Raw genomic sequence first — 24,322 nt, 5'->3', positions numbered from 1 at the left:
TGACCTTGTCAAACGCGACCCGAGTAACGGAGATCAGCTCCTCCAGCGGAGATTTGTACAGCCCCCCTCCCCAGACTCCAGCTCCAGTTGGCTTTTGAACATGGCCACCATGTCCCTAAACGTGGGAGATGCGCCGAGAGCCGCGCCGGGGCTGACAATACTCGATGACACACGCACACACACTACCTAACACCATCACATCATCGTCCCGACAATCAGAAGCCGGGTCACAACAGCAATGAGTAGCAGGCGGCAGACAACACGAGGTTGACAACGGAGCCGGCCTCTATCATCGTTCCCAGCACCAGCGCCAGCGCCAGCACGAACATTAAACCTAATACCAAGCACACCGCTTGTGTCTTTGGCCGCCATCCTGTTCTGATTGCTTCTTCCCTTGCTGCTTAAGATCGTAGAGTGCTACGCAAGTAGTATCTCCCACGACAAGACCAGACGTCTCCGGATCTCGGAGCAGCAGCGACCATCGTGCACGGACGCATCGGAGGTGGTTGGCAGGAAACGTTGTCAGTGGGGGGGGGGGGGGGGGGCCGACCGACGGACTGCCACACTCCACTGCCCACAACTCAACGGAGGGCGCAATGTCGCTAGGTGCCCTGCCAAACCCTGGCGCCCAGGTGCCCTTCCCGCAAGAGGCACTGCTCGCCGTACCTGTGGATACAGATGGATACCCACTAAGTACCAAACACATATGCACGGAGCACCCACAGCAACTTACTTGCCTGCCTGCGACCTGCCTGTCTTGTGTACCCGGGTCGGTAGGTAAGGCAAGGTGCCTAGGGTAAGGTAGTAAGGTGCGGTACGTGACGTGTGTGTGTTGAGGTAGGTCTTGCGCCTCTCCAGGCTACCAAGACCAGCCCGGCCTCATATCCGACCTTGCAGGACTTCGTCACGGCGGTTTACTCGACAGTGACAGTGACAGTGACTGGACAGCGAGTGGCCGATGGCGAGGCGACACAAGCCGATGATATGCAGGAACGTGCAGAAACCACCATCCAGAGAGCCCCATGAGAGCCCTAGGTTCGTGAGCCCTAGTCAGTAACCTGCCTGCACTCTATTGCATGCCTTCTCTGACTGTCAAACCCTGCCCTCATGCCTGAGGTTACATCGCCGTTCGACAGCAGTCCTGTCCTGTCGAGTACCTACGAAGAGCTCACGTACGGATACACTCCTTGTCTGGCCTTCCCTGTCGCTGTGCATGCGCAGCATCTACCTGGCTGTTCGGAGTTTACTAGGGAGGTAGGCAGGCAATAAGGTAGCTTTGGCATAGGATGTGACATTCTTGTTCATGTCCTCTAAGCTGCCCTGCTGCACGGGTTGGATCGATTCACCACTGGTCAGAGCCTGCCAGATTGCTCGCAACTCACCGAGATTCACCAGGCCAGCAAACCCTCGTCTAAAACCCCTTGAGCAGAAAATACAATCCCGCATAACTCAATCGCCGTTGCAGGGCCTTTTATCTCATCAGGTGGGGCTTCATCGAAGCTACGTAGCTTGGTTCATCTCCGTTGTTCTGGCGTCTGCCCCTCTCTCATCTCGCTGCAGTCGTCATCCGTCATGTCTCTTTCTTCAATCGCATGGCATCCCGTCCTGATTAGCGGCCATGGAGCTGTTCTCACGGCCTTGTCCTTGAACTGTCACTGTACTAGAGTGTCGACAGCACCAAGACGTCGTCCACGCTGTGCGCGCTCGCGCGCCTCTGTGTCTGTGTATGGATCGCGTTTGCGCCAGTGCTCTCTACGCACTACATTCAAGCCTTTTGAGGATTCTATGTCGCCTGAGCCTTCCTATATACAATCATTCCCTGCGCAATAAGAAAGACACATAACTGTCATTATGAAATGAGACAACCCCTGCGAAACCCGGCTTGTTGACGAGGTTGAGCAGAGGCCGCTGCCGTTCATCATTCATCGATGTCTGTATTCCAATCAACCACGCCTTTAGCCTCAGCAAAATGCTCCCCGTGTGCCAGACGCCATGTCCATTGAAGATGATAATGTCGAGATGTAAGACACCCTCTTTTTTGTGAGCCGACCCCCTTCTTTTTTGTTTTTAATGCCGAAACCAAGTATAAAATAAGAAAACCCCCGTGGTATGCTGCCAAGATGTATAAGGGGGGGGAAAGGGAAAAGGTTGTGCTACGCCGACTCCCGCGAGAGAGCGAGCGGACTCATGGATGACCACACGATTGCGCCGCCCTCCTCGAGATCCTGTCCCGCCTATGCTCGAATCCCTTGCGCCTGTGCTTGCCGTCTAAAATCGTTGGGCCGGATATCATGGGCGTGTACGCTTCGCAACATTGCTCATATCAAAACGCCTTATTGCAATGTCCAAGACTCAGGGTTGAACGCCGGCATGCCGTCGGGTGATTCGGTGTATGTGGCAATGCCGTCGTCGAAGTGTTGGCCCCAGAAGACGGGATCATCATCGAAAGTGACAGAGCCACCAGCAACGGGCCCGCTATCATCAAAGGATGAAGCCGCTCCAATGAACTTGGATGACTTGAGGAAGCTGTTATAGTCAATGGCGGTCAGATCAGTGCCCGTGCCATTTGTGAGGTAGCTCCCACTGGCAGGATGAATGAAACTGTTGCTGCCGGTCCCGTATCCGTCGTAGTCGCTGCTGTCGCCTGGCATGAGGTTATCCTCTACCTCGGATACTTCACCCGACGTCGATGTTGTTGCTGCGAGCGTCGGTGCTGGCTCAGATCCGGTAGGGAAATCGAACATTCCGTTGAAGCTTTGAGCGCCTGCTTGGCTGTAGCTAGAGGGTGCGAACTTGTCCGTCTTGTCAGCCAGATCAATGTGGCTCCAATCCACAGACGCGGTGCTCAGGCCAGCGCTAAAGATGGGCCCATCGCCAGAGCTCCCAAATAGGTCGAAAGTACCGTTCGGTTGGTATTGCGGGTATTCGATGGCGGACAAGTCCAGGGGAGGGAGTTGGTTGTTGAGCTGCTGGAAACTGGAAGAGCCTCTCATGAGCGGGGACGCAGCCTCAGATTTAACAAGCCGTTGCTGACGAACAGGACCAGAGCGAGTGGAGGCCGCGTCTTTGAGGCTGTCACCAACATGCTCAGGCGAGTGACTTCCCAGGCTGCTGGTGCTGTGCAGTGAGTTTACACGATTCAGTTGGTACGGCCCGCATTTCTGGGATGCCTTGTTGTGCTTGTGTGCGGGTTTGTGGTGTCCATTCTCATCAAAAGTGAGCATGCCGTCTGAGTGAACAGTATTGGCTCGGCGCCTGCGGATTGGCGGCTTTGGTCGAGGAGCTGTGGCGTCTTTATCGGAGTCGGACTCGGGAACGGTGTCGAGACCAGGCTCCTTTTTGTGGCTGCAAGTGCAACGACCACCATGGTTGCAACAACAAGTCTCTACGTAATGGGGGAAACCGAACGAGTTAGACGAGGTTCATTGTGGTAGTCCGTGTTGTGGAGGACCGCCGTGATGAGCTTGACTTACCTCGGTGGCCCTCAAGAGTCGGCTGCAAGTGAGTACACTTGCTCGTCTTTTCGCCGCAGTCGCATTTAACATGGGCAGCGCGCGACTTGCGCATCGAGCGGCAGTGTTGGCATTGGGAGACGGGGCGTCCCTTTTTGTTGATGTGCTGAAGGGGACGATCTGCAAGCGGCTGGTTAGTCACTCATATTTGGTGTTTTTTTGCTAGGCTGAGACTCAATCGCAAAAGTGACAACCAGGACAGCGACAACCATGGTAGAGTCGTGTGGTAGCACAATAACTTGAAAGTCGAGACGAAGGTAAAACATGCCGACTTACCGGAGTGTTGGCAGTTGCTCACACGGTGACCCCGAACGCAAGCCTCACAGGCATACTTCTCCCCGTCAATAATCATGACGGGCAACTGCAGCACAAGTCGCGAATAGGTTGGGAGGAAAGAGGGAAAAGAAAATGAATCCAAGTTCCCCGCCACAGGAAAGCGAGAAGGAGGGATCGAGACGATCGGCCAGGCGGTCGGTCGGTGCCAAAAAGAAACACACACGCACACACGCACACACGCACACACACACACACACACACACAAGTACCTAGAGGGTACTGCCGCTGTCTGGTGGGTAGGCGGGCTGGCTGGCAGAATTGGACAGGGCAGACTGGCTGGTTGGCCGGCTGGTTGTTGGTGGTGGCCGGGTCGGCCTGGAAGGTGGGATTTTCTCTCCCCCCCCCTTCTTCTCCTTGCCCTTGCGTGGAGCGGGAGCTCTTCGGTCTCGTTACAGAATGTTTGGCGTGGGCTGGGGGGGGGCCGTGTTAGGCCCTGGAGAGCGCTGGCTAAATCAGGGCCGGCCGGTAGCGGAAGGACTTGTCTGCCGTCTCGGGGGGGCAGCAGGTGGAGGGTGAGTGGAGGGTACTGGAGCTGCCGCTGCTGTTGCCGCTGCTGTGAAATTGTAGGTAGGCAGGTTGTTCAGATCCTTACGAGCCGCAAGGGTGTGAGTGGTGGTATGCGTACTCGTCTCAGCAGGATGTGACGATGAAGAACCAGCAGGACCCAAAGACCCGTCAAGAGGTTACGCCGAGAAGGAGACGGGCTATGAAGGAAGCAACAAACACATAGCCGCGAGGTGTGTCTGTTGAAAGAGTTCAAGTTCAATCCAACTTGGTGGAACTGAGCAATGCCAGCGGTGCGCCGGAGATTCCAATGAGTGGGTAACTTTAGTTGAGTGGATGTCGGGTGGGGGGGGGGGGGGGGGGGGGGGGGGGTTGATGGCCCGTCGTGTCTTGCCAGACCAAGAGAGAAACAAGTTGGAAAGAGTGAAAGAAAGTCAAATATCCGGTACAAGAGCTCTGACAGTTTGATGATGCTCGGTAGCCCTCTTGCTCTGTCCGCACAGCTGGCTGGCTGGGTTCCAGATTATCGGTGACTGTGTCCGATGGCAGCCGGGTTTGGCGCCTCTCAGCTTGTCTTTCCAGCCTTGAGTTGGGGGCGAGGGAAAACCTTGCTGGCAGTGCGAATGGGTGTATGGTGGGAGGATCGGAGGGGTTGGAAGCGATGCAACGGGGCTTGCTTCTCTTTCTGGCTGCCGCCAGTATGAGTATGCAATGGAGAGGCGTCTACTTGGAGATTGCTGGAGTTAGAAGCTGGAGCTGATGGAGCTTAAGCTGTGACCTTTGTCCCTACTGACACGAATGCTGTAGGTAATACAGAGGGACGTTGAGGGGCGCGAGGGGGTGCCAAGGTGTGTGAATGTGTAGGTTGTCTGGGTATCTCGAGTAGCTGGCAACTCTAGGTACCTAGCCGATCAGGAATCCGTAGCGTGCTGTTGCTTGGTGCGTGCTGCCTGCAACTGCAGGAAAACGGAGACCCTGCAACCTCGACTAGCCTTGGTAAACCGGTGGGTGATGGGTGGGTGGATGAAGACCAAGCAAGTGTTGGAGCTTGGGGCGACGGCGGTTGGTCGGTCGTTTTGTCCTGTCGGTCGTGAAGCCAGAAGGGGACTCTGAGGTCGGCCAAGCGCGCGTTCAGGGTTCGGGACCAGCTAAGGCACGGCACCAAATCTGCCAGTGTGGCTGAATGACACCTTGGGCAAGTCACTGTTCTTAATTGGCTGGACAAAAGAGTCGTGGGTGATGACTCGAGGCAGGTGTCGCACGCAGTGTGTGAAAGAGGTGTGCCCTTGTAGCAGGCCCGCCAGGCTTTGCGTCCTCGTCGTTGTCGTCGTCGTCGTCGGGAACCGGCCGATGTTGCTCGCGATTGCTGGCGTTGTTGTTGCTGCTGTTGTTGTTGCTGCTGCTGCTGCCGCTACCAAGGATGATTCAAAAGGGAACAAGCAGGTTCGCCACGTCTTGTCAGTGGTTTGCGAAGAGCAAAGCTATGTCCTGCCTTGGCTTGCCAGTCAAGGAGGAGAGCAATGCGTCTGTCGCCTGACAGAGCAAGAAGCGATTTTGCAAGTATGGCAAAAGGCAAGAGGAGGAAAGTGAGATCAATCCAGCGAGCCGTCGCGTCGGGCGGACGTGGGATGCTATTTCAATGCTGCATGTCACAACCAGAATGGAGAGCGACAGGAGAGGCGAGGGCATGGCCATTTGACAGGCGCTGCCTGTCAGGTTCTCATGCTGCTGCTTGTCGGTACTCCCGTAGCCGCCCGGCGCTGGCAACGCTGATACATACACCGCTGCTGGTGCTGATGCTGATGCTGTCTGTCCATCTGCCCGCCATGGATGGTCGGGTTGGCGGCGCCGGAACTTGGCGATGCTGGGTGGTGGGAGTCTTGAGGAATTGGCCGGACCCAAGGAGAAGCTGGCACGGGATAGCATGGCATTGGCCAGCCATGCGAAGAGAAGCGACGGATTGTGGACGGACTTGGGCGTGAAGAAGATGGGATGAGACGGGCACAATGGGATGGATGGAGAGCTACCCTCTTTGGTTCCTTGCGTCTGCTGCTGCTCCTGCTGCGTCTCCTGCGCATATCCTGTGAAATATGGCAAGGTGGTAGGATGGGTAGGCAGGAGGATGCTGCTGCAAGTTACCTTGGGTAGGTACCAGGTCTAAGTATCCGTAGGATATGCCCATGGGGGTGGGTGGGTAGGCAGGTGTACACTACCGTGTATCCGTGGTGGGAGGTGCACATGGTGATGTGTGTGTGTATGTGTGTGTGTGTATGTGTGTGTGTGTGCGTGTGGGTGTGTCTGGGGTGGGGGAAATGGGGACACTGGAGGGGATGGAGTGGCCGACAGCAGGCGAAAAGGCTGGGTGGGTCTCTCTCTCTCGGTCCGTGCCTGGCTATGCCCAGCACCACCCACAGCAAGAGCAAGCAGCAGGGCATTCCGAATAGACGACGTGGTGAACTAAACCAGAGACATCCGCAGGGACCCCCAGAGACAGGTCGAAGACATGATGCTCCTCTTGCCAGGCCACACCAGGCCAGGGCCAAGGAAATGAGTTGGGAGAAGGCACCCCGAAACGTGCCGAACATGATGCGCCTCGGGCGAGCAGTACACATCATATACCACCTACACTACACTACCTTGTCTGTAGGGATACACTACAGCTCTCGCACAAGTCCGCACCGAGCAGCCGGCTGATGAACGGATCCAACCGCCCCGACTGGCGGTCTGCAACCATGGAATGGAAGAGCAGTTACCCATTCAACCATAGGTAGGGAGGCCTGGCTAGAATCTTACATGGCTAACTTTACTACGTTCAGCTTCCAACAAGTGCGCCGAGAGCGACTCCCAAGATACAATGTACAAACAGGCACTTAACGTCACCGAATATGTTGATATGTAACCTCAGCTGATTCCCAACTTCTCATGATAGTCAAGACGACTGCTCAAAGCCAGGTGCCCAGCAACGGGTGTGTATGTTTTTTTCTATGCCAGGAGCGAAAACACCGACGCCGAGATGAAGTACGACGGTCGATGCCGATCTACGCGAACGTAGTTGCTGGCAAAACGCACTGATCAATTACATAGTGCAAAAGATTGTGAGAGCAAGGGTTTGGGGGTCGTGATGTGAGGTGTACACGGAAGCGCGGGGGTAAGTTCGAGTCGGAGGGGTTTTAGCAATGGAACCGTCAAACCAGTGAGCAGTGCGACAAAATTGCAGCTGGCGTCGTTGGGATGGACGAATGGATGGACCATCCGCCAGCGGCGGCCTACAACATATGCAGGCTGTGTGATGCCGGATTCAACCCCAGGAATACGACAGAGTGTTGAAGACCTTTCGGTTTTGTACGGTGAAGAAAGCACAAGGTTGGGCGAGAATCGGTGGTTTGACGCGTTGAAGGATGGAAGAGGAGAGAGAAATTTGATGCGGAAGAGAAAAAGATGAACAAGTCGACAGGAAGGTGGGCGGGGCGGGGCACACCGTTGGGTAAGTAGGTAGGTAAGGTATCCGTAGGTAGGTTGGCGACACTACCTACCTGGTGCGTGAGGGTGGGCTCCGAGGCTCGAGCTCTGTGTCCCGATAAGATAAGGAAATGGAAGGTGCAGTGTGGCGGCGGGTCACGGTGCAGTTTCTTGTTTTCCGACCACCCCCACCACGCTAAAGAATCGTCCAGAGGTAGGTAGGTAGGTGTGGTGTACTATGTACCTACCCAACCCAACCCTCCCACTCCCAGCTGTGAGGTCCCTAAACAGTGAAGCCAGCCGCCCGCCCCCCAACAGGTGTTCCGTTCGCTTGCACGCCAAGCCAGCCGTGGGCGGGCAGTCGCTCACTTCCCTCTCCTCTGCCCCAACTGCAACTGCAGCGCCGCGAGTGTGTGCTGTTGATTGGTCGGCTTGCTGGACGGATCGGCTTCTAGAAGGACGCAGGGAAGCCGCTTGGATCGGGCTACCCGGCGGGAGGGTGTGCTCGAAAACCCAATGGCTCGTTTTATTTTCGTTGGCTGCCGCCTGTCCGTCAATTTGTCGGAACTGTCTTCCATGCTCTCTGCTCTTCGGTGACGAACTTTCCTTTCCGCAAGGTACTTACTTACCATGCAGTAGGTACGGACGGGATGGATACCTTACGCTTCCCGCTTCCCTTCTGCCCATGGTCGCTGTCTACCTATGGATCCAAGGACTCGATTCCACCTCTGTTGTCCGCGGGGTAATATGCTTCCACCATGCAGTCTCAGCTCTCGGTGTCCGCTTTGGGGTGGTGGCTGGGCATGCGACTGGGGCATCGCTGACCTGAGTAACACTGCTGAAATGCCCGCTTTGCTCTGCCAACCGCCAGAACCGAGAATACACGTCCATCAGGTAAGCCACTTGGACGACGTGACCATTTGGGCCACAAAACCAGGCTCCCGAGGTACTGCAACGTGCCAGATCAGGACAGGACGTGGTGTCGTGCGCATCCGCAAGGTCCCGATTGCTGATGCTGCCAAAGTAATCCCCCAGACATCTGAATGGTCCAAGCACATGTAGCAATGCGCCTCGGACGAACTCCAACTCCCCACACAGCTTGGTAGCGATGCTGTCACTGTACGGATGTATCCTCGGACATTCAAAGCACCAGCAGAAGGGTCTCGCGCCTAATAAGAAAACAGGGGGGGGGGGGCTCACGTACAGGGACGACGGTCAACGGGAGAGGCCCTAATCCATGACATCCGAGCCTGAATCTGTGTGCATGATCATCGTCCAGTACCGAACTTCATCCGATGGCTAAAGCTACAGTCGATCCTTTTCTCCGGGCGCTTGGAAGGTCTGCTAGAAGGTCTTGCTTATGTATTGCCAATCTTTGGACTACTTGAGGTGACTACAGTGTTCCCAAAGCATGCAGACCAGCGCACTCCCCTCCTGTTCTGGTGGATGGTTTCTTACTCCGCACGCTTTTCGACGGCGCCCACTTTTGCCGGTTTTCGCGCTCAACCCCAGCCGCACTCCGGCAACTCCTAAACAGGCAGTACCGCTAGATCCACGTTTTGATCCGATCCCTCCAATCCGACCTCACTGGCGACGACGTTGAAGCCGCTGGTGTTGAGTAGTATGTGCCCTGGAGCTTATTGAAGGTCCTGGAGAAGAAGGATCATCGATCTAAAGCAAACAGAGGAGCAAGAGGTAGATGACAAGCTTCGAGAACGCTTGACTATTGATACGCGCTTCACGACACGCCGCAGCATTCATGTATGCCAGATATAACATCTCAGATATTCTAAGATAAAGTGATATATACGTACAGTAGGTGCCTTCGGTATGGGCTGAATTATAGCCACCACTGTCTTTGCTTTTAACTAAAAAAAAACAATATAAAAAAAGAAAACCTCATGTACTAGCCTCACGAAGATTTGACAGAAGACAGCGTCAGTATTTGGGCTCCCTTACAAATGACGGACGGTCCAGGTTGGTTGTGTCGTGGAATGCCGCACGGTTGAATGTCGAACGGAGACATTAACTACCGTTGAGTCTAGGCATCGGTGAACGCTCTGTTTGTGGACGCTGTGAGAGGAGATACCAACTACGTTTGACTACGCACCGTGGTGAACGTGAGCCACTTATGAGATCACGTTTGAGAGTCACTGGAGACCTGCTTGGTTTCAAAGCCGGATTAATTAGCTGTTCAGAACTTCGGGTCGTATTTTTAGTGTCTGGGTACTGTGTCTCTTGCATTCGTAATGTCAACTGGTGAAAGCTTCCCAACATGAGAAGACTGGACTTACCTCCGACGCACAGCTGCTATGTGAAGCACGCTGACTCTGCCACTGGACGATCCGTTTATGACCTTGAATATGCAACCATACAGGCCTGTCTTCGGTGTCGTGTTTGCCCTGTTATCTCTCCGGATAGGTGTGCCGACCTTTTCCTACCTTGGATGCATGTATTTGCACGGAATGCTTCTACCGCAGTGATCTCCGGCTTTGTTTGATGGTGGAACAAATTAAACCGAACAAATAGATAGCACGAAAGTGAATAGGCTCATTCCACATCTGACTGACAACACCAACTGAGTATGCTTGTAGCAGTGGGCCGTGGGTATACGTTGTCACTCAGTAACAACGCCTTTCCGCATAACGAAATACTGGCGTCTGAACTGTTTTTTCAGGTATGGTTTGTCTCGTCGATTGTAGACGAAGCGAACTCCCCAAACAGATATCCCTTACAGAATAACCTAGCAGATAAAAATATATGCAATAAATGGACCCAGAAACATGGTTTTCTTTGACTACCTACTCCAGCTTGGCCACTCTCATGCGGTTTGTCGGTGTCTCCTGGCTAGGCAACATGCGCACTTGTTGTCTTTGATCTGGCAGGACGTAGAAACACGGCAGCTTGCCATGGCGCCTGATTAACTCTCGTGGTGATTGCCGTCCACGTGGCGATCTCCCGAAGGGGAAACTATCCCGGAGAAAACCCTCTGCATGCGCGATGTCACGTCTTTGCCATTGGTCCACGGCGGCAAGCCTCAGGATTCCGGGACATCTACATATCTCTGCAGTGCCACTTCAGCTGCTATTGATGTATTTATCGCCCGAGGCTGATCCCGGGGTCTTGTTCGGAGAGCCTGTACTGCTGTTCTTCATGTGTATGATAACGGGATGTCTACCTGGAAATTTCTTTCCAAGATCGAATATTCTCACATGTTACAACCCGCACGTCCAACTTCGACAAACAATCTCGAGGAGCAGCCCGCAAAAAAAAGCAGCAAGGACCGACGACACAACAGCGCAAATGCAAGTGGAGAGATAGAGTGGAAGATAACGTGATGGATAGATACAAGCAGCGTAATACGCTGACTAGCAGTGATGACGAAGGACCTGACTGCGGCCCGGTTGCTTTCTGTCTCATACACAAGTCTTACCCGACATGCGGTAACATTCTCATCTTGTTGAGTCCTATGAACTCTGATGGCTTTCTACGAGTTCCGTAACAGACCAATTGTTTAAGGGTCTATCCAGGTCGGGTTTTTCTGTCCTGAGAATGAGCTTAGAGTTCGATATAAGTACCTATGTAACCAGCACGTACTAAGGATTGATCTGTAGATTGGTGACGATGAAGAGCCAAAGAGACCAGAAATCACGTCGCATAGTGACATGTAGTTGTGCCCTCGACATTCTAATGTTGCTATGACATCCTGCCCTTTCCAGGCCCAAGCAGCATACAGGTAAATAGTCAAGAATGGGGGCTGTGACCAAGAATCAATCAGAATCAAGAGTAGCATCATGCGCCTCTGTGCACCACAGAAGAAGGCCGCGGAAGTGTCCTGACTTAATACCTGTATGATCTTACCACCGCGTTATTTCGCACTCATCAGATTTACCATCTACCGTTCACACGATGATAGGAACGCGACATAACAGAAGCAAGCCCCCGAGTGGCTCTGATCACAGCCGATGCGGGACCAGCAAAGCGAAGCAAGGAGCTTCGTATCTGGGCGGATAATTTTAACTAGCTACCAAGACGCAAGAGTATCCCGGGTACACTATTTGTCGTGGCTACCCTCCTCGCTCTTAGCATCTTTATGGTCTTCTGCCTCCTCTTCGTCCCTACCTGCGCAGGCAGTGAAAATCGAAATAAGCCGCCCGGAACCCGAACATGCAGGGCGATGAGCGAGGCTTCCAATCGTTGCCTGGCCACATATGGACCAAGAAGATGGAATATCCCTATAAATTCACAGAAACCCCGTGATTTTTTTTTGGCAAAAAGATGCCGGCAGTTTCGGCTCACTCTTGAAAGGGATTGCTTGCCTTGTGACACGGTGAAGAGATGGGTTGACCGCCTTCTTGCAGACTGACCACCATTTATGGAAAGGCTGGTGGGATTGTTTAGGAGAATGTGGGAGTTACTGAAGCCTAGGCTGTGGTTTCAACGGGTTTGTTTCTCCTCCCCCCCCTCTTGACGGACGTTGATGTTCGTGGTCTTGTCACGAAGCACCCGAGTTTCTTCCCAGCTGGCAACAGCTGGGCGCAACCGCGAAGCGCCCTTGGTGGCGACATCCCATTGCGGGGCCAACGTATCGCGACTCCACGTCATGTTGTCGCGTCAGAACATGGGCACCTTCACCTCGGTCAAGTTCGATTTATGCGGAGAGCATTCAAAGCATTCGACGTACGCTGAACCTCTCCATATACCTGCGGTATTGAGTCAAGAAACAAAATAAAACGGGGTATCCACAGGCGTCTCGGCCATCTTCTGGTACAATGGACCTTACGACAGCCAAGTCTGGCGACAGGCAAGTATTAACCTCGGCATCATGGCTGCCGTGTCTTTGGCTGCATGACCATCTCAACTCATGCCGGGAACAATGCTAACGCATCAAGCACAGCGCTGTTAACATCATATTCATTGGAGCCGGTGCTGTTGGCTGCTTCTATGCTTCGCGGCTGCACCATGTGCGCCTGCATGCCCCTCCGCGAGAAGGCTCGGATCGTGCTGACTAGAACGACAGCCCAACCGCAACGTCCACGTATCACTGGTTGCAAGATCGAATTATAAAGCGATCAATGAATCTGGAGTCAAGTTGGAAACGCACTCCTTCGGCGATTACGTATTCAAGCCACATGCAGCCTTCCCATCCGTCGAAGCAGCAGCGTCTGCAAAGCAGGAAGGATCCAATGTCCAATGGGACTATGTGTTTGTGACGACCAAGGCATTGCCAGACCGCTCAAATGACTCTGCCATGATTGCCCCGCTCATTGGTCCTACGTCTTGCATCGTATTGATCCAGAATGGCGTGGGCGTCGAGGAGCCCTACCGCGAGCGATTCCCGCGCAACCCCATTGTGAGCGCTGTGACGGTCATCAGTGCCGAACAAATCTCCCCAGGCGTCATCAGACAGAACCGGTGGACACGCGTTAGCATCGGCCCGCACACGAACGGCCTCGGTACGGGCAACGCAGAGCTTAAGCGCCTGGGTACGCAGGCAGTCGAGCAACTGGGCCGGTGGTGGGGGCCTAGCTGGGGTGATATCCGAGATGTTGAGCCTCACGATGAGATCGGATTACAGACGGTGCGATGGCACAAGCTCTGCATTAACGCGGCGTTCAATCCCAGTGCGGTGCTTAGCGGCGGCAGAGGCAATGCGGACATGGTGATGGACGCCGAGTTGAGGGAGCATGTTATCGGTATCATGAATGAGATCAGGGAAGCGGTGCCAAAGATCTTGGGCCTGGAGTTCCCTGACGACCTGGCAAAGCCTGATCGGATTGTCAAGAGCACGGAGCGAAATACGGGAGCCAGGCCGAGCATGCTGTTGGACTGGGAGGCCGGCAGACCTCTGGAGCTTGAGGTAATCCTGGGCAACCCGGTGAGGATAGCGAGAGCTCACGGGGTAGAGATGCCGCGCCTACAAAGCCTATATGCGCTACTCAAGAGTGCGCAGAAAACCCGGGAGGAGAAGAGCGCCAAGGGAAAGCTTTAGATGCTGTAGATGGCGGTATCCCGTGACACCCCAATCCAATTACTTGTCAACTTTGCATGCAGCTGAAGGCAACAGTCGAACTTCCCAGTAGGACAATCGCTACCCAGAAAGCACGTGAGCGATAGTCTCAAAGGGTATCATTGGCCAGGATTGGGCTGCCATCGGAGCGTAATCGGCAATTGTTTCGGAGGACTAGTTCAACCGAGAAGAGTATTTGAGCAAGCAGGGCAGCGCATAGCGAACGCCACAGTCATGATGTTTGACGTCACATGGCAAATGTGGCGGTGGCGTTTGGAAGATAGGCACTACGTAGTGGGAATTGCTCGAGTTCTGCTGTACACCCAAGTTCCAAGGGGGCTGCGGCAGCCCTATCGACCAGAAGTGCAACCAATGAAGTCGTGGATGTATTCGTGAATGGCCATCAACCCGGGGACAATTAATGGTGGAGGGTGCCGGCAGTTGGGGAAAGATTCTGCGTAGTAGAGACGGCCAAGCAGCCACGCAGCTTTCCCTTTGATTTTGCGACCGCGGTCCAGCCGCAACTCTCGAGGTCGTAGCATCCAGGTCCAGGGCTGAGGCATATTAAGCCCGGGCTGGACCTGTCCATGGGCGGAAAAAAACTTGGATGGAGCCTGTTTTGCTTGCATCGGCGGTGCAAATACTACCTCGGCAGCTTGCTCCAGCATGGCGGGATGCCTGCGACTGAAATGCAGACACAGGGAGAATTCCCTGTCGTAAGCAGGGATCGACAGTCGCACATCCCATTGAAGCATAGGCATTTTGAGAACCCCATTACCTTCAATCCCGAATTTGCTCGTCGTCTCTTTTCTGCTTTGCCACTTTGCCAACAGGAAGTAGCGTAGCGTTATGTAGCTTAGCCTCCACAGTGTGCGAACACTACAGCTTGCCTGTACTATCCATCACTACGAATTATCACTATCAAGCAATACGCAGCAGCAAAATGGTCGTCTACATCATTGATGAGGTGATGAGAGGTGCTAGGTGATAGGGGAGGGGGGACGGGACGGTCAACGCTTTGGTCCTCATCCCGCCCATGTCGTTGTCATCGACTGACTGGTGCTGATCCGATGCTAACGCTTTGCGCTAGATCATGGACCGATGCAAGTCTAGCAGTAGTGTACTTTGTACCAAGCGGGCCTGGAGCAGCATTCCTTCACTTCTCCCATCGTAGCCCGTATTCAGGTAGGTAAGTACAACGGATCTGAGATACAGGAGCATCATCACGATCCCAGGCGTTACTAAACCCGCCTGTTTCCGCCCACACAGGCAAATGAGCAACAGCGCACAGTCGTGACAAATGGTCAGGGGAAACGCGGCGGAAACGAAAAAGTAGGCAATGTTTTTTTAATAAAAAAAATCCAAGAGGCAGAGGTAAGATATCAGCAGAACATATGGCAACTTGCAGAGCCTGGGTTGGTGGCACTATAAGGCCGATGAGCGGTGGTGACAGAACACCGACATGATGCAGGTTCCACGATTCCCGCCTTTGTTTAGCTACAGTGGGATCCCGATCGTCCCAAACACCCACTCACACTCATTCGTTCCCCTCCAATGCTTCTCTTGGTCCTGCTACTGCGTAGTACCCCTCTTCTGAGGGCTACCAAAAAAAAAAAAAAAAAAAAAAAAAAAAAAGAGCCCAGCCAGCCGGATACGATATCCCCCTTGGAACAAACTCCCGCTGCTTGTACACAGAATAGGGAACAAAACAAAAGCTGCTTGTACGCAGTACAGGCCCCCCCCCCCTCTCCTGGCGGGACAGAACCTTTGGCATTGGCTTTTGTCTCGCTTGTCCAGTGCGCCGATAGCCTACACACTGAGCATAAACCTGGCCTAGCTGCAGACACTCCATGGAAGAAGAAGAAGAAGTAAAAGCGACTTTGTGGGGTGTAGCTTCGGGCAATTGCCGCTGGAGGGATGGGGCGCGTAGTTGGACTATGTAGAAAATCCGGATGACCTTTCTCCACCGCCAGAAATCCCATCCGTCTTGCTCAATTTTGCCATGCAAAGTCCATGGAAGAAACCCGGTCTCGAATCTTCCCGTAATGACATACGATATTCGGGACCCTCCCCTCCCCCCGCAAGAGAATCCCGGGATGCCTTGGTTGGGAACGGCAGATTCGCACTGAGAAGATTCCCAACTCGCACAAGACATTGTCCTCCCTACTGCAACGGAGAACAGAGGGATCAGGAGCATGCCATGCAGATGGGGAGTCTCCGGGAAACCCTGCTCTTCACGCATTCAGGAATGGAATACAGAGCTAGTGTACGGGTACTGCGTAGGCCCCAAGCGGCACGTGTACCCGCCAATTCCAGGCTGTCCAATCCCACTTCAGCCCGACCTCGACGGAGAAGAATGCACTTCATCTCTTCAGACTGGTTTGGATCAAGTTGCTTGCTTGCTTTGCCGGGCTCGGGACATTGCAGCAATTCCTGTCAGCTGAGCCCCATGTGGTCCTCCGGCAAGTGCCGCATCTCGAATCCAGCTTGTTGGTGCGACCGACTGTGAGGTCGGTGAAGGTTGAAGATCAGACTCCTGGAGCCTACGGATAGATACCTATTGCCTTCCTTCACGGCAAAACAGCCCAGTGCAGCAGTCAGCTTCGGAGCAAAACGTCCACTCGGTTTCCAGTGCGAGGGTGCCCCCTGCCCAAGTCTCCAACTGTCCCATGTCTGTCTGCATGTCTACTGCGTACAGTGCAGTGCAGCGCAGTAGGCAGTACTATATATGGGTCTCTGGCGGCGCGCATGTGCCTCTCACCTCAGCGAAGGCGCTGGCTGCTGCGTACGTATTCGTAGGCGACGGATGAACGATGCAAGACGTCCTGAATACCTTGGTGGAAGAGGTTGTGCTCGGCCACGACGCTTGTACCCTCGACAAGGAGCGCACGAGAGGCACCCTACCTGACGGCGGTATCCGCAGTACATGCCTCGGATGAGGTGCAGGACGGACTCTACGCAGTACGCAGTAGCGTTACTACCCAGATGAGCATGGGTAATGCCTGAGAAAGGAGAGCAAAGACTGATGGTCAGGCTTAATCCACGATGGGGACCACTTGACCAGTGATCGACACGCTAAGAAAGCCTAGGCCGCACATCCATGATCCCTCGCACCACTCCTGGACTCGAGCTGCCCTGGTCGACAGCCGCCACCTAAGTGAGGGTCTGCCGCTGCTTGCTTGCTGCTGCTGGCACAGCGCGTATGCTGGTCTGTTGCTGCTGGAGCTGGCGCACCCGTGGGAGCTGTGGGCTGTGGGTAGGTAGGTAGGCATGTAGGTACCTAGGCGTCCGTACCTTACTTACCTTACCTTACAGTTCGACTGCATCATGGGCTGGTTGTATGTACGTCGTAGACTCCATAATTCAGAATGGAATCCAATCCAGAGTCTACCTTAGAGTAGAGTCCGCAGTCCAGAGTCCAGAACGAAGAATCCAGCCCGAGAGAGACTGGTGTAGGTATCTTAGACAGGTTGCTGTCCGTCCATGTCTTTCCTGTTCAAGGCTGCCAATGAAGGCTGCCTGTCACCTTGGTGTAGATTCACATTTCCTTCCTTCCTCTTCCCCCCTCTTTTTCTCCGTCTTCTCTTCATCTCTACCTGCCTCGCCTCGTTGATGGTGATTGATTGTTGCCACTCCGGGGCAGGTACTTGCGAAAACCCTCGATGAAGTCTCTATGCTCGTGTCTGTGGCTTCTCTCTCCCCCTCCCGCTCTCCCTCTTTCATACATTCTTTCTCTCCCACACTCTTTCCCTACTCCTCTCCTCTCCGTCTTGGACCCTCACCCTTGACACATTAATCTTCCCTCCGTCAGCGGCCTCGATAATCGCCGTTTACGTACACCCACCCCCACGGTGCTGCATTTGCCATCGGGTCGACTCTCGATCGCTTGCGATTAGGATCTCTGCCCCCGCCTCGTGGTACTACGCGACCACCACCTGCTGCCGCATTGTTACAGCAATACACTACACTGCCTACCTTACCAATACTTACCTACCTACCTACCTATCAAACGTTAGTCTACCTACCTACCTACCTTACCCTGACCCTACCTTGGACCACCGCCACAGAATTCCGTTCTTGCATCACCCACCGCTACGTTGATCGCATACACATGGCCGTCGCCCTGATCTTGCCTTAGGCCATTCGTTGCCACGCATGCTTGCCTTTCGATTGGAACTTCTCGGTTAACATACCTACTCTGCCCTAGGTAGCTAGCTGGTGCTTCGTTGACGTTGCTGTATGCGTACTTACCGCGCACGACTGGGTACCCACAACTCCTGCCATTTACCGCACCCCAGGCCCCTCAATCACGGCCGCCACAAACCGATCACTAATGTTCGAGGGAAACTGAGAGCTGCCATTCCCATTCGCACCTCCATCTCCGTGTCTGGCAGTCATCGAGGTGTCTCTGTAACCGCTGTCCACCACTGCCCGCTATCCCCGGCGCGCCCACTCTACTCTATACGAATACAGCAGCAGGTCCCTGTCCACAACAACCAACCAACCAGCCCCCCGGCTCGCTCACTTGCCTTCGAACAATCGTACAATCGAAGAACCGCAAAACCGTAAAATCGCAAAACCGCATCCCATACCCCGACTTTCCCATCAGCGCTGCCCCTCCGGGCCCGAATGATCGACGAATAGAGCGTCTCGCAGCCAGTCCGCCGACAAGGACATCGGGGGCCTAGTCCTCCTTTCTCCTATCCTTGCCGACGCTGTGTCTTCCTCGACACAAATCCGTTTCTTCTTTCTCTTGGGGGTCATACTCAAACAACAACATCAAAAACAACAACAACGAGAGGGTGCTCTGTTTGTCTTGTTGCCTCATGCTAAGCTTTACTGATTGCGGACCTCTGAGCCTCCGGCGAGGTCGCGTCCAGAGCTTGCATCCTTGTGGGATTTTATAGACTTTTAGGTCTTTCGCCGCGTATCGTCAAGTATGGACGCCCAATCCGACACCCGCCGGCCTTCCGTTACTTTCGCCGACCAGTCTACAACGGACGATTCGTCTGAGGCAACTCCCATCGCGAGCTCCCATTCAAACCCCGCCGCGCCGCACGTCGACGACTCGTCCACATCTGACGCTCCTGCCGCCTCTGCAGCATCTTCTGCACCCGTCTCCGCCAATGCTGCTACCCCCAGTTGCTCTTCGTCATGGAGCGCCAGCTCCGATCGCCAGCTTGGTCGCGGTGCGAGCCCTGACCCTTCAGATAGGGTATTTCCCATCCGCTCCGTTGTGAGTGTCCAGCGCACCGGTAGATCATCAAGCGAACACGACTACTTTCCCCGACTACCCGACCACGGTCAATATCCGGCACCCCGGCCTGGTAACCCACGAATCGATACCACTGCCCTTGGCGCCGCCTCTCGCCGTGATTCCGCCTCTGCCACCACCTCCCATTCTCACCCCTCCACACTGACTTCGCCGAGCGACCGACAACCTGTCTTGACCCGGAGAAAGAACACTGATAGCGGGCCGTTGTCAAGTGTCCAGGCCGATGCCGTGCGCCATGCGAATTCGAAGCCCCTCGACCTATTTCAAGACACTATCTCGGACGGCGAAGATGAGTCGGTACCAGGGGATGATTCCTCCCAGCGCCCAGCATCCCTCACCACAAGCCAGCTTAGCGAACTCGGGAATGATGGTCTTTTCACGACGCGCTTCAAATATGTTATGACAGACGAAGGTCACCATGTCATCACCGGCACCGACAATATTTTGCAACGATGCGAAGACGAACCTATCCACACTCCTGGTGCCGTTCAGGGATTCGGTGCCCTGGTGGCCATTCGGGAAGAGGCAGACGGGCGCTTTGCTGTTCGTTACGCCAGCGAGAATACGGAGAGGTTAACGGGCTACTCGCCTCAGCTGCTGTTTCGTCTGAACAGCTTTCTCGATATTCTAACCGAAGAGCAGCAGGATAACCTATTGGATCACATTGACTTCATTCGTGACGAGGATGCTGACCCAGCCATCAACGGACCCGAGGTCTTCAGCCTGTCGATTCGTCCACCAAGGAGGAAGAGCGTCAAGCTTTGGTGCGCTATACACATAAATCCAGCGCATCCTGACCTGATAATCTGCGAGTTTGAGGTAGATGATGACCATCAGTTTCCACTTCGCCCACCAGAAGAGGCTACTCCCAACACACCAGAGGATACACTCCAGTCCAACCCAACGATGGAAGAACTGGCCGAAAGCACCGAGATCTTGAGCAAGCCTTTGAGAGTTTTACGAAGTGCGCGAAAGCGTAGAGGCGACGCCGGGGCCATGCAAGTATTCGACATCATGTCCCAAGTACAAGAGCAGCTTGCTGCGGCTTCCAATCTGGAAGGATTCTTGAAAATATTGGTGGGCATTGTCAAAGAACTCACCGGCTTTCACCGAGTCATGATCTACCAATTCGACTCTTCCTACAACGGAAAGGTCGTCACCGAGTTGGTTGATACCACGCATACGAAGGATTTGTACAAGGGACTCCATTTCCCGGCCTCCGACATTCCACGGCAAGCTCGCGACTTGTATAAGTTGAACAAGGTGAGGCTTTTATACGATCGCGACCTCGAGACCGCAAGGTTGGTCTGCAAAGCCAAGGAGGATCTCGACCTGCCCCTAGACCTCAGCCACTCGTATCTGCGAGCCATGTCTCCTATCCACCTCAAATATCTCGCCAATATGGCCGTACGATCCTCTATGTCGGTTTCCATCAATGCTTTCAACGAGCTGTGGGGCCTCATTGCGTGTCATTCTTACGGCCGCAAAGGCATGCGGGTGTCTTTTCCTATCCGCAAAATGTGCCGCCTGGTTGGGGATACGGCGTCACGGAACATCGAGAGATTATCGTACGCAACCCGACTTCAAGCTCGGAAACTCATCAATACTGCGCCTACGGAGAAGAATCCATCTGGGTACATCATCGCGTCGTCGGACGATCTCTTGAAGCTTTTTGATGCAGACTTTGGGATGCTTTCGATTAAGGGAGAAACCAAGATTCTTGGCGAGATCGAGCAGTCTCAGGAGGCTCTGGCGATGCTGGAATACCTGCGCTTACGCCAACTCACGTCTGTGGTTACCTCTCAAGATATCCGGGAGGATTTTCCAGACTTGCGCTATCCTCTGGGCTTCACCGTCATCGCAGGCCTCCTCTACGTCCCATTGAGTGTGGGCGGCAATGACTTCATCGTCTTTTTCCGAAAGGGCCAGGTCAAGGAGGTCAAATGGGCCGGCAATCCGTACGAAAAGACTTTGCGCGAAGGAACAGCTGCCTACCTGGAGCCCCGCAAAAGCTTCAAAACCTGGCACGAGACGGTGCTTGGTAAGTGTCGAGAGTGGTCAGAAGAACAGGTCGAGACATCGGCTGTGCTGTGTCTTGTCTATGGCAAATTTATCGAAGTGTGGAGACAGAAAGAAGCTGCGTTGCAGAGCAGCCGTCTTACGCGACTTCTGCTCGCAAATTCGGCACATGAAGTACGCACCCCCTTGAACGCCATCATCAATTACCTGGAAATCGCGTTGGAAGGCTCTCTGGACCAAGAGATTCGCGACAACCTGGCAAAATCTCACTCTGCGTCTAAGTCGCTGATTTACGTCATTAACGACCTACTCGATCTCACCCAAACAGAGGAAGGCCAGAACCTAGTCAAGGATGAAGTGTTTGACTTTGGCATGTGCATACGGGAAGCAACAGAGCCATTTGTCAACGACGCTAAGAGGAAGGGCATTGAGTACCAAGTCATCGAACACCCTGGCCTTCCTCGTCACGTGTGTGGTGATAGCCGACGTCTCAGACAGGCCATTTCCAACGTCGCAGCCAACGCCGTGCAAAATACCGCTAATGGGTATGTCAAGGTCGAACTATATGTTAGCGAAGTTCTTGACCGACGTGTACGCATCGAAATTCTGGTCGAAGACTCGGGCAAAGGAATGACGGCCAGGCAGTTGGACACTCTCTTCCGAGATTTGGAACAAGTCAGTGTCGAACTAGATGAAACGACGTTGCCTTCCAAGGATGACGAAGCCGGAAAAGAAGATAGAATCCTGGGCCTTGGCTTGGCCGTCGTTGCCAGAATCGTTCGGAATATGGATGGCCAGCTGCGCCTCAAGTCAGAACAAGGTACAGGATCTCGATTCATTATACAGTTGCCTTTCGATATCCCGGATGACGCGCCAGCACCAGTTGAAGGCCTAAGGCATTCGGAGTCAGCTGCAGCATCCAGCGTAGCATCCGTGACTACTGCGGTCATGCCTGATAAAGACGGCGAACTCATGCTCATTGATCGCGGAAGCAAGCAAACACAACAAAATGATGGGTTTGAAGAAATGATGCCTGTGGATTCGGGTCCAAAAGCGGAAACCAGAAGCCTCGAGAGTCACAAGAGCGTCGCCACAGGGACCAGCAGAGCCAGCGACAAGAGTTCTCGGAGTGATGCGGATCGCTTGATAGACGCCATTCAAACGCCATTGTCCATAGGAGAGGTGGACATGAGCCGGCCAGTTGCTCAGCGCCAATTCTCCAGAGAAACACTCTATCGACCAAAATCCTCAGACGGCAACTCTTCAAATGTTAGCGTCACGGGATCGCCCAATTCGCTGCGGACAAGCCAGAAGAATGGCCCTGCAATAGACTCCTCATCACGGACTGAAGTGGGCTTTAGTAGCGTGAAGGATACCAAAACTCCCATCAGGGCGGTCAAAATTCCCGACGAGTACTTGGAACCACCGTCTTCTTTGCCTCAGGAGAGCGCATCATCTCGAGTGCTATTTGAAGTATCAGAAAAACATGAACATGGGGCAGCCTCGGAAAGCGGTACAATTGGAACGACCACAAGTGTCGTCTCAGGGCCAGATACTACCAAGTTGCAAGTCCTCATCGCCGAGGATGACCCCATCAACTCACGAATTCTGCGGAAGCGCCTGGAGAAATCAGGTCATCAAGTTTCACACGCTGTAAACGGTGAAGACTGCGCGACGGTTTATCGTGAAAAGTCTAGTGCCTTTGACGTCGTTTTGATGGACATGCAGGTACGTGCTCTCGGTCGGTCCCTAGTCATCTCCTGTGCTAACAGTCAATTTTTCATCGTAGATGCCGATTGTTGATGGCCTGACGAGCACTAAGATGATCCGAGCCTTCGAAAATTCTGGCGAGCACGGTGGGCACTCTTCCATCGCCAATCATAATGGCAGAATTCCCATTTTCGCGGTTTCGGCATCCCTGATAGAGCGTGAGAGAGAGAAATACGTCAGTGCAGGTTTCGACGGATGGATTCTGAAGCCCATCGACTTCAGGCGTCTCAATACCTTACTCTTGGGAATAGTGGAGGACGACATTCGTGCAACGTGTCTATATGCCCCAGGACAGTGGGAGGGCGGCGGGTGGTTCAATGTCAGAGATTGCTCTGGTGGCGAAGAAAAGATTCTTGGCAAGGAAGCATCAGATGATGAATCGGCTACACCTACAGGCCAAGATGGAGTAACGAAAAAGACAGACGGCACAGCTTGATTGTGTCCATCGTCGTTGTTTCTCATGAGGCTGTTGGTTTCATCTCAGGCTTCTCTGCTCGGACAATTTCGATGAGCGGTCGGGTTGGTGAGGATGATATGGTGAAGGTTTGCAAAGCTAGAGCAGACTGTATCAGTTTTCACTCAGCATTATGAAGGGGAGGAGTGCCGTGCTGCTTGATGGCGAGAGAACGTGCGCCGAACTGCCTCCATGGGGTCTTGCAATTACGGAGTTCACCGCGAAGTTCAAGAGATGGACTGTATTCAAAATCGGACTAGGGTTTGCTGAAACTTGACGATATAGAGCTCAGGAGGGAATGGACGGATATACCATGACAAAAGCATACGGATTGCATGGAAAGGGTAAGGGCGACAAGCTGGACAGTGGTGGGCGTTTTCTTGGTTGCGAAATTACATATCTCCCGGCTTTTTGTCCTCGACGCAATATACCACTGCATGGTCTTCGCCATGCTGAGACAAGGAAAGAGCTTCACGGCGTATGAAGAATAAATGTACACAAGCAAACTGATCTCCCGACAGTGCTACCGGCCGTGGCAGATGTACACCAGAAGAACGTGTAGTAATAAGAGAAATGTACTGACGGCCTTGTCCATTTCGAATTCCACGTGGCACATACACCATTGCTGTCGAGAAAGAAATTCTTCTGAGCCAATTCTCGTCACCATGGCACAGCCCTATTTGCACCATTAGCAGGAGCATGCGATGTTAGTAGTGAAGGGGAAGGCAGGGATCTTAACTCTGTCTCGCTCATGTGGCATGCCTTCCAGTGGATGTGTACTTTGGTGTTCGTCACATATGTAACATCCTAAAGCCTGTACAAAACATCTTCTCATACCGTGCCGACTGCCAATTGTCACAGACGATGTGCGGAAGACAGAGGAGGAGCCAGGATACGAGTTTAATCAATTAGGGGCAACAGAGCACAGGCGGGAGACAACAACACCGCGACTGTGCGTCTTCCTCATACGTAGATCCAAGCAT

At 53.7% G+C, this 24,322-nt stretch overlaps 3 protein-coding genes across 3 annotated transcripts; 2 read left to right on the top strand and 1 right to left on the bottom strand.

The window, feature by feature from the left end:
- Window positions 1-2,333: 2,333 nt before the first annotated feature.
- On the bottom strand, window positions 2,334-3,864 carry CRF1 (Copper resistance protein CRF1; the record flags this gene model as incomplete). The annotated part of the gene is made up of 3 exons (XM_037329692.1): window positions 2,334-3,385; window positions 3,474-3,632; window positions 3,789-3,864. The coding sequence occupies 3 exons, from the start codon at window positions 3,862-3,864 to the stop codon at window positions 2,334-2,336; spliced, it is 1,287 nt and encodes a 428-aa protein (XP_037171772.1).
- Window positions 3,865-12,432: 8,568 nt separating this feature from the next.
- On the top strand, window positions 12,433-13,803 carry CGCA056_v014449 (Uncharacterized protein; the record flags this gene model as incomplete). Its single annotated transcript, XM_037329691.1, has 3 exons — window positions 12,433-12,491; window positions 12,709-12,775; window positions 12,832-13,803. 3 exons carry the CDS (start codon window positions 12,433-12,435, stop codon window positions 13,801-13,803), a joined length of 1,098 nt encoding a protein of 365 aa, XP_037172424.1.
- A 4,957-nt stretch (window positions 13,804-18,760) lies between these two features.
- bphB (Cyanobacterial phytochrome B) lies at window positions 18,761-23,321 on the top strand (the record flags this gene model as incomplete). Its single annotated transcript, XM_037329690.1, has 2 exons — window positions 18,761-22,843; window positions 22,905-23,321. The coding sequence occupies 2 exons, from the start codon at window positions 18,761-18,763 to the stop codon at window positions 23,319-23,321; spliced, it is 4,500 nt and encodes a 1,499-aa protein (XP_037171583.1).
- Between the last annotated feature and the right edge of the window lie 1,001 nt (window positions 23,322-24,322).

This window comes from Colletotrichum aenigma (assembly GCF_013390185.1).
Source record: "Colletotrichum aenigma strain Cg56 chromosome Unknown KSG_Cg56_contig10, whole genome shotgun sequence".
Classification (NCBI taxonomy): Eukaryota; Fungi; Ascomycota; class Sordariomycetes; order Glomerellales; family Glomerellaceae; genus Colletotrichum; species Colletotrichum aenigma.
The sequence above is the reverse complement of the archived record's forward strand: the minus strand, read 5'-3'. Positions and strand labels throughout refer to the sequence as shown.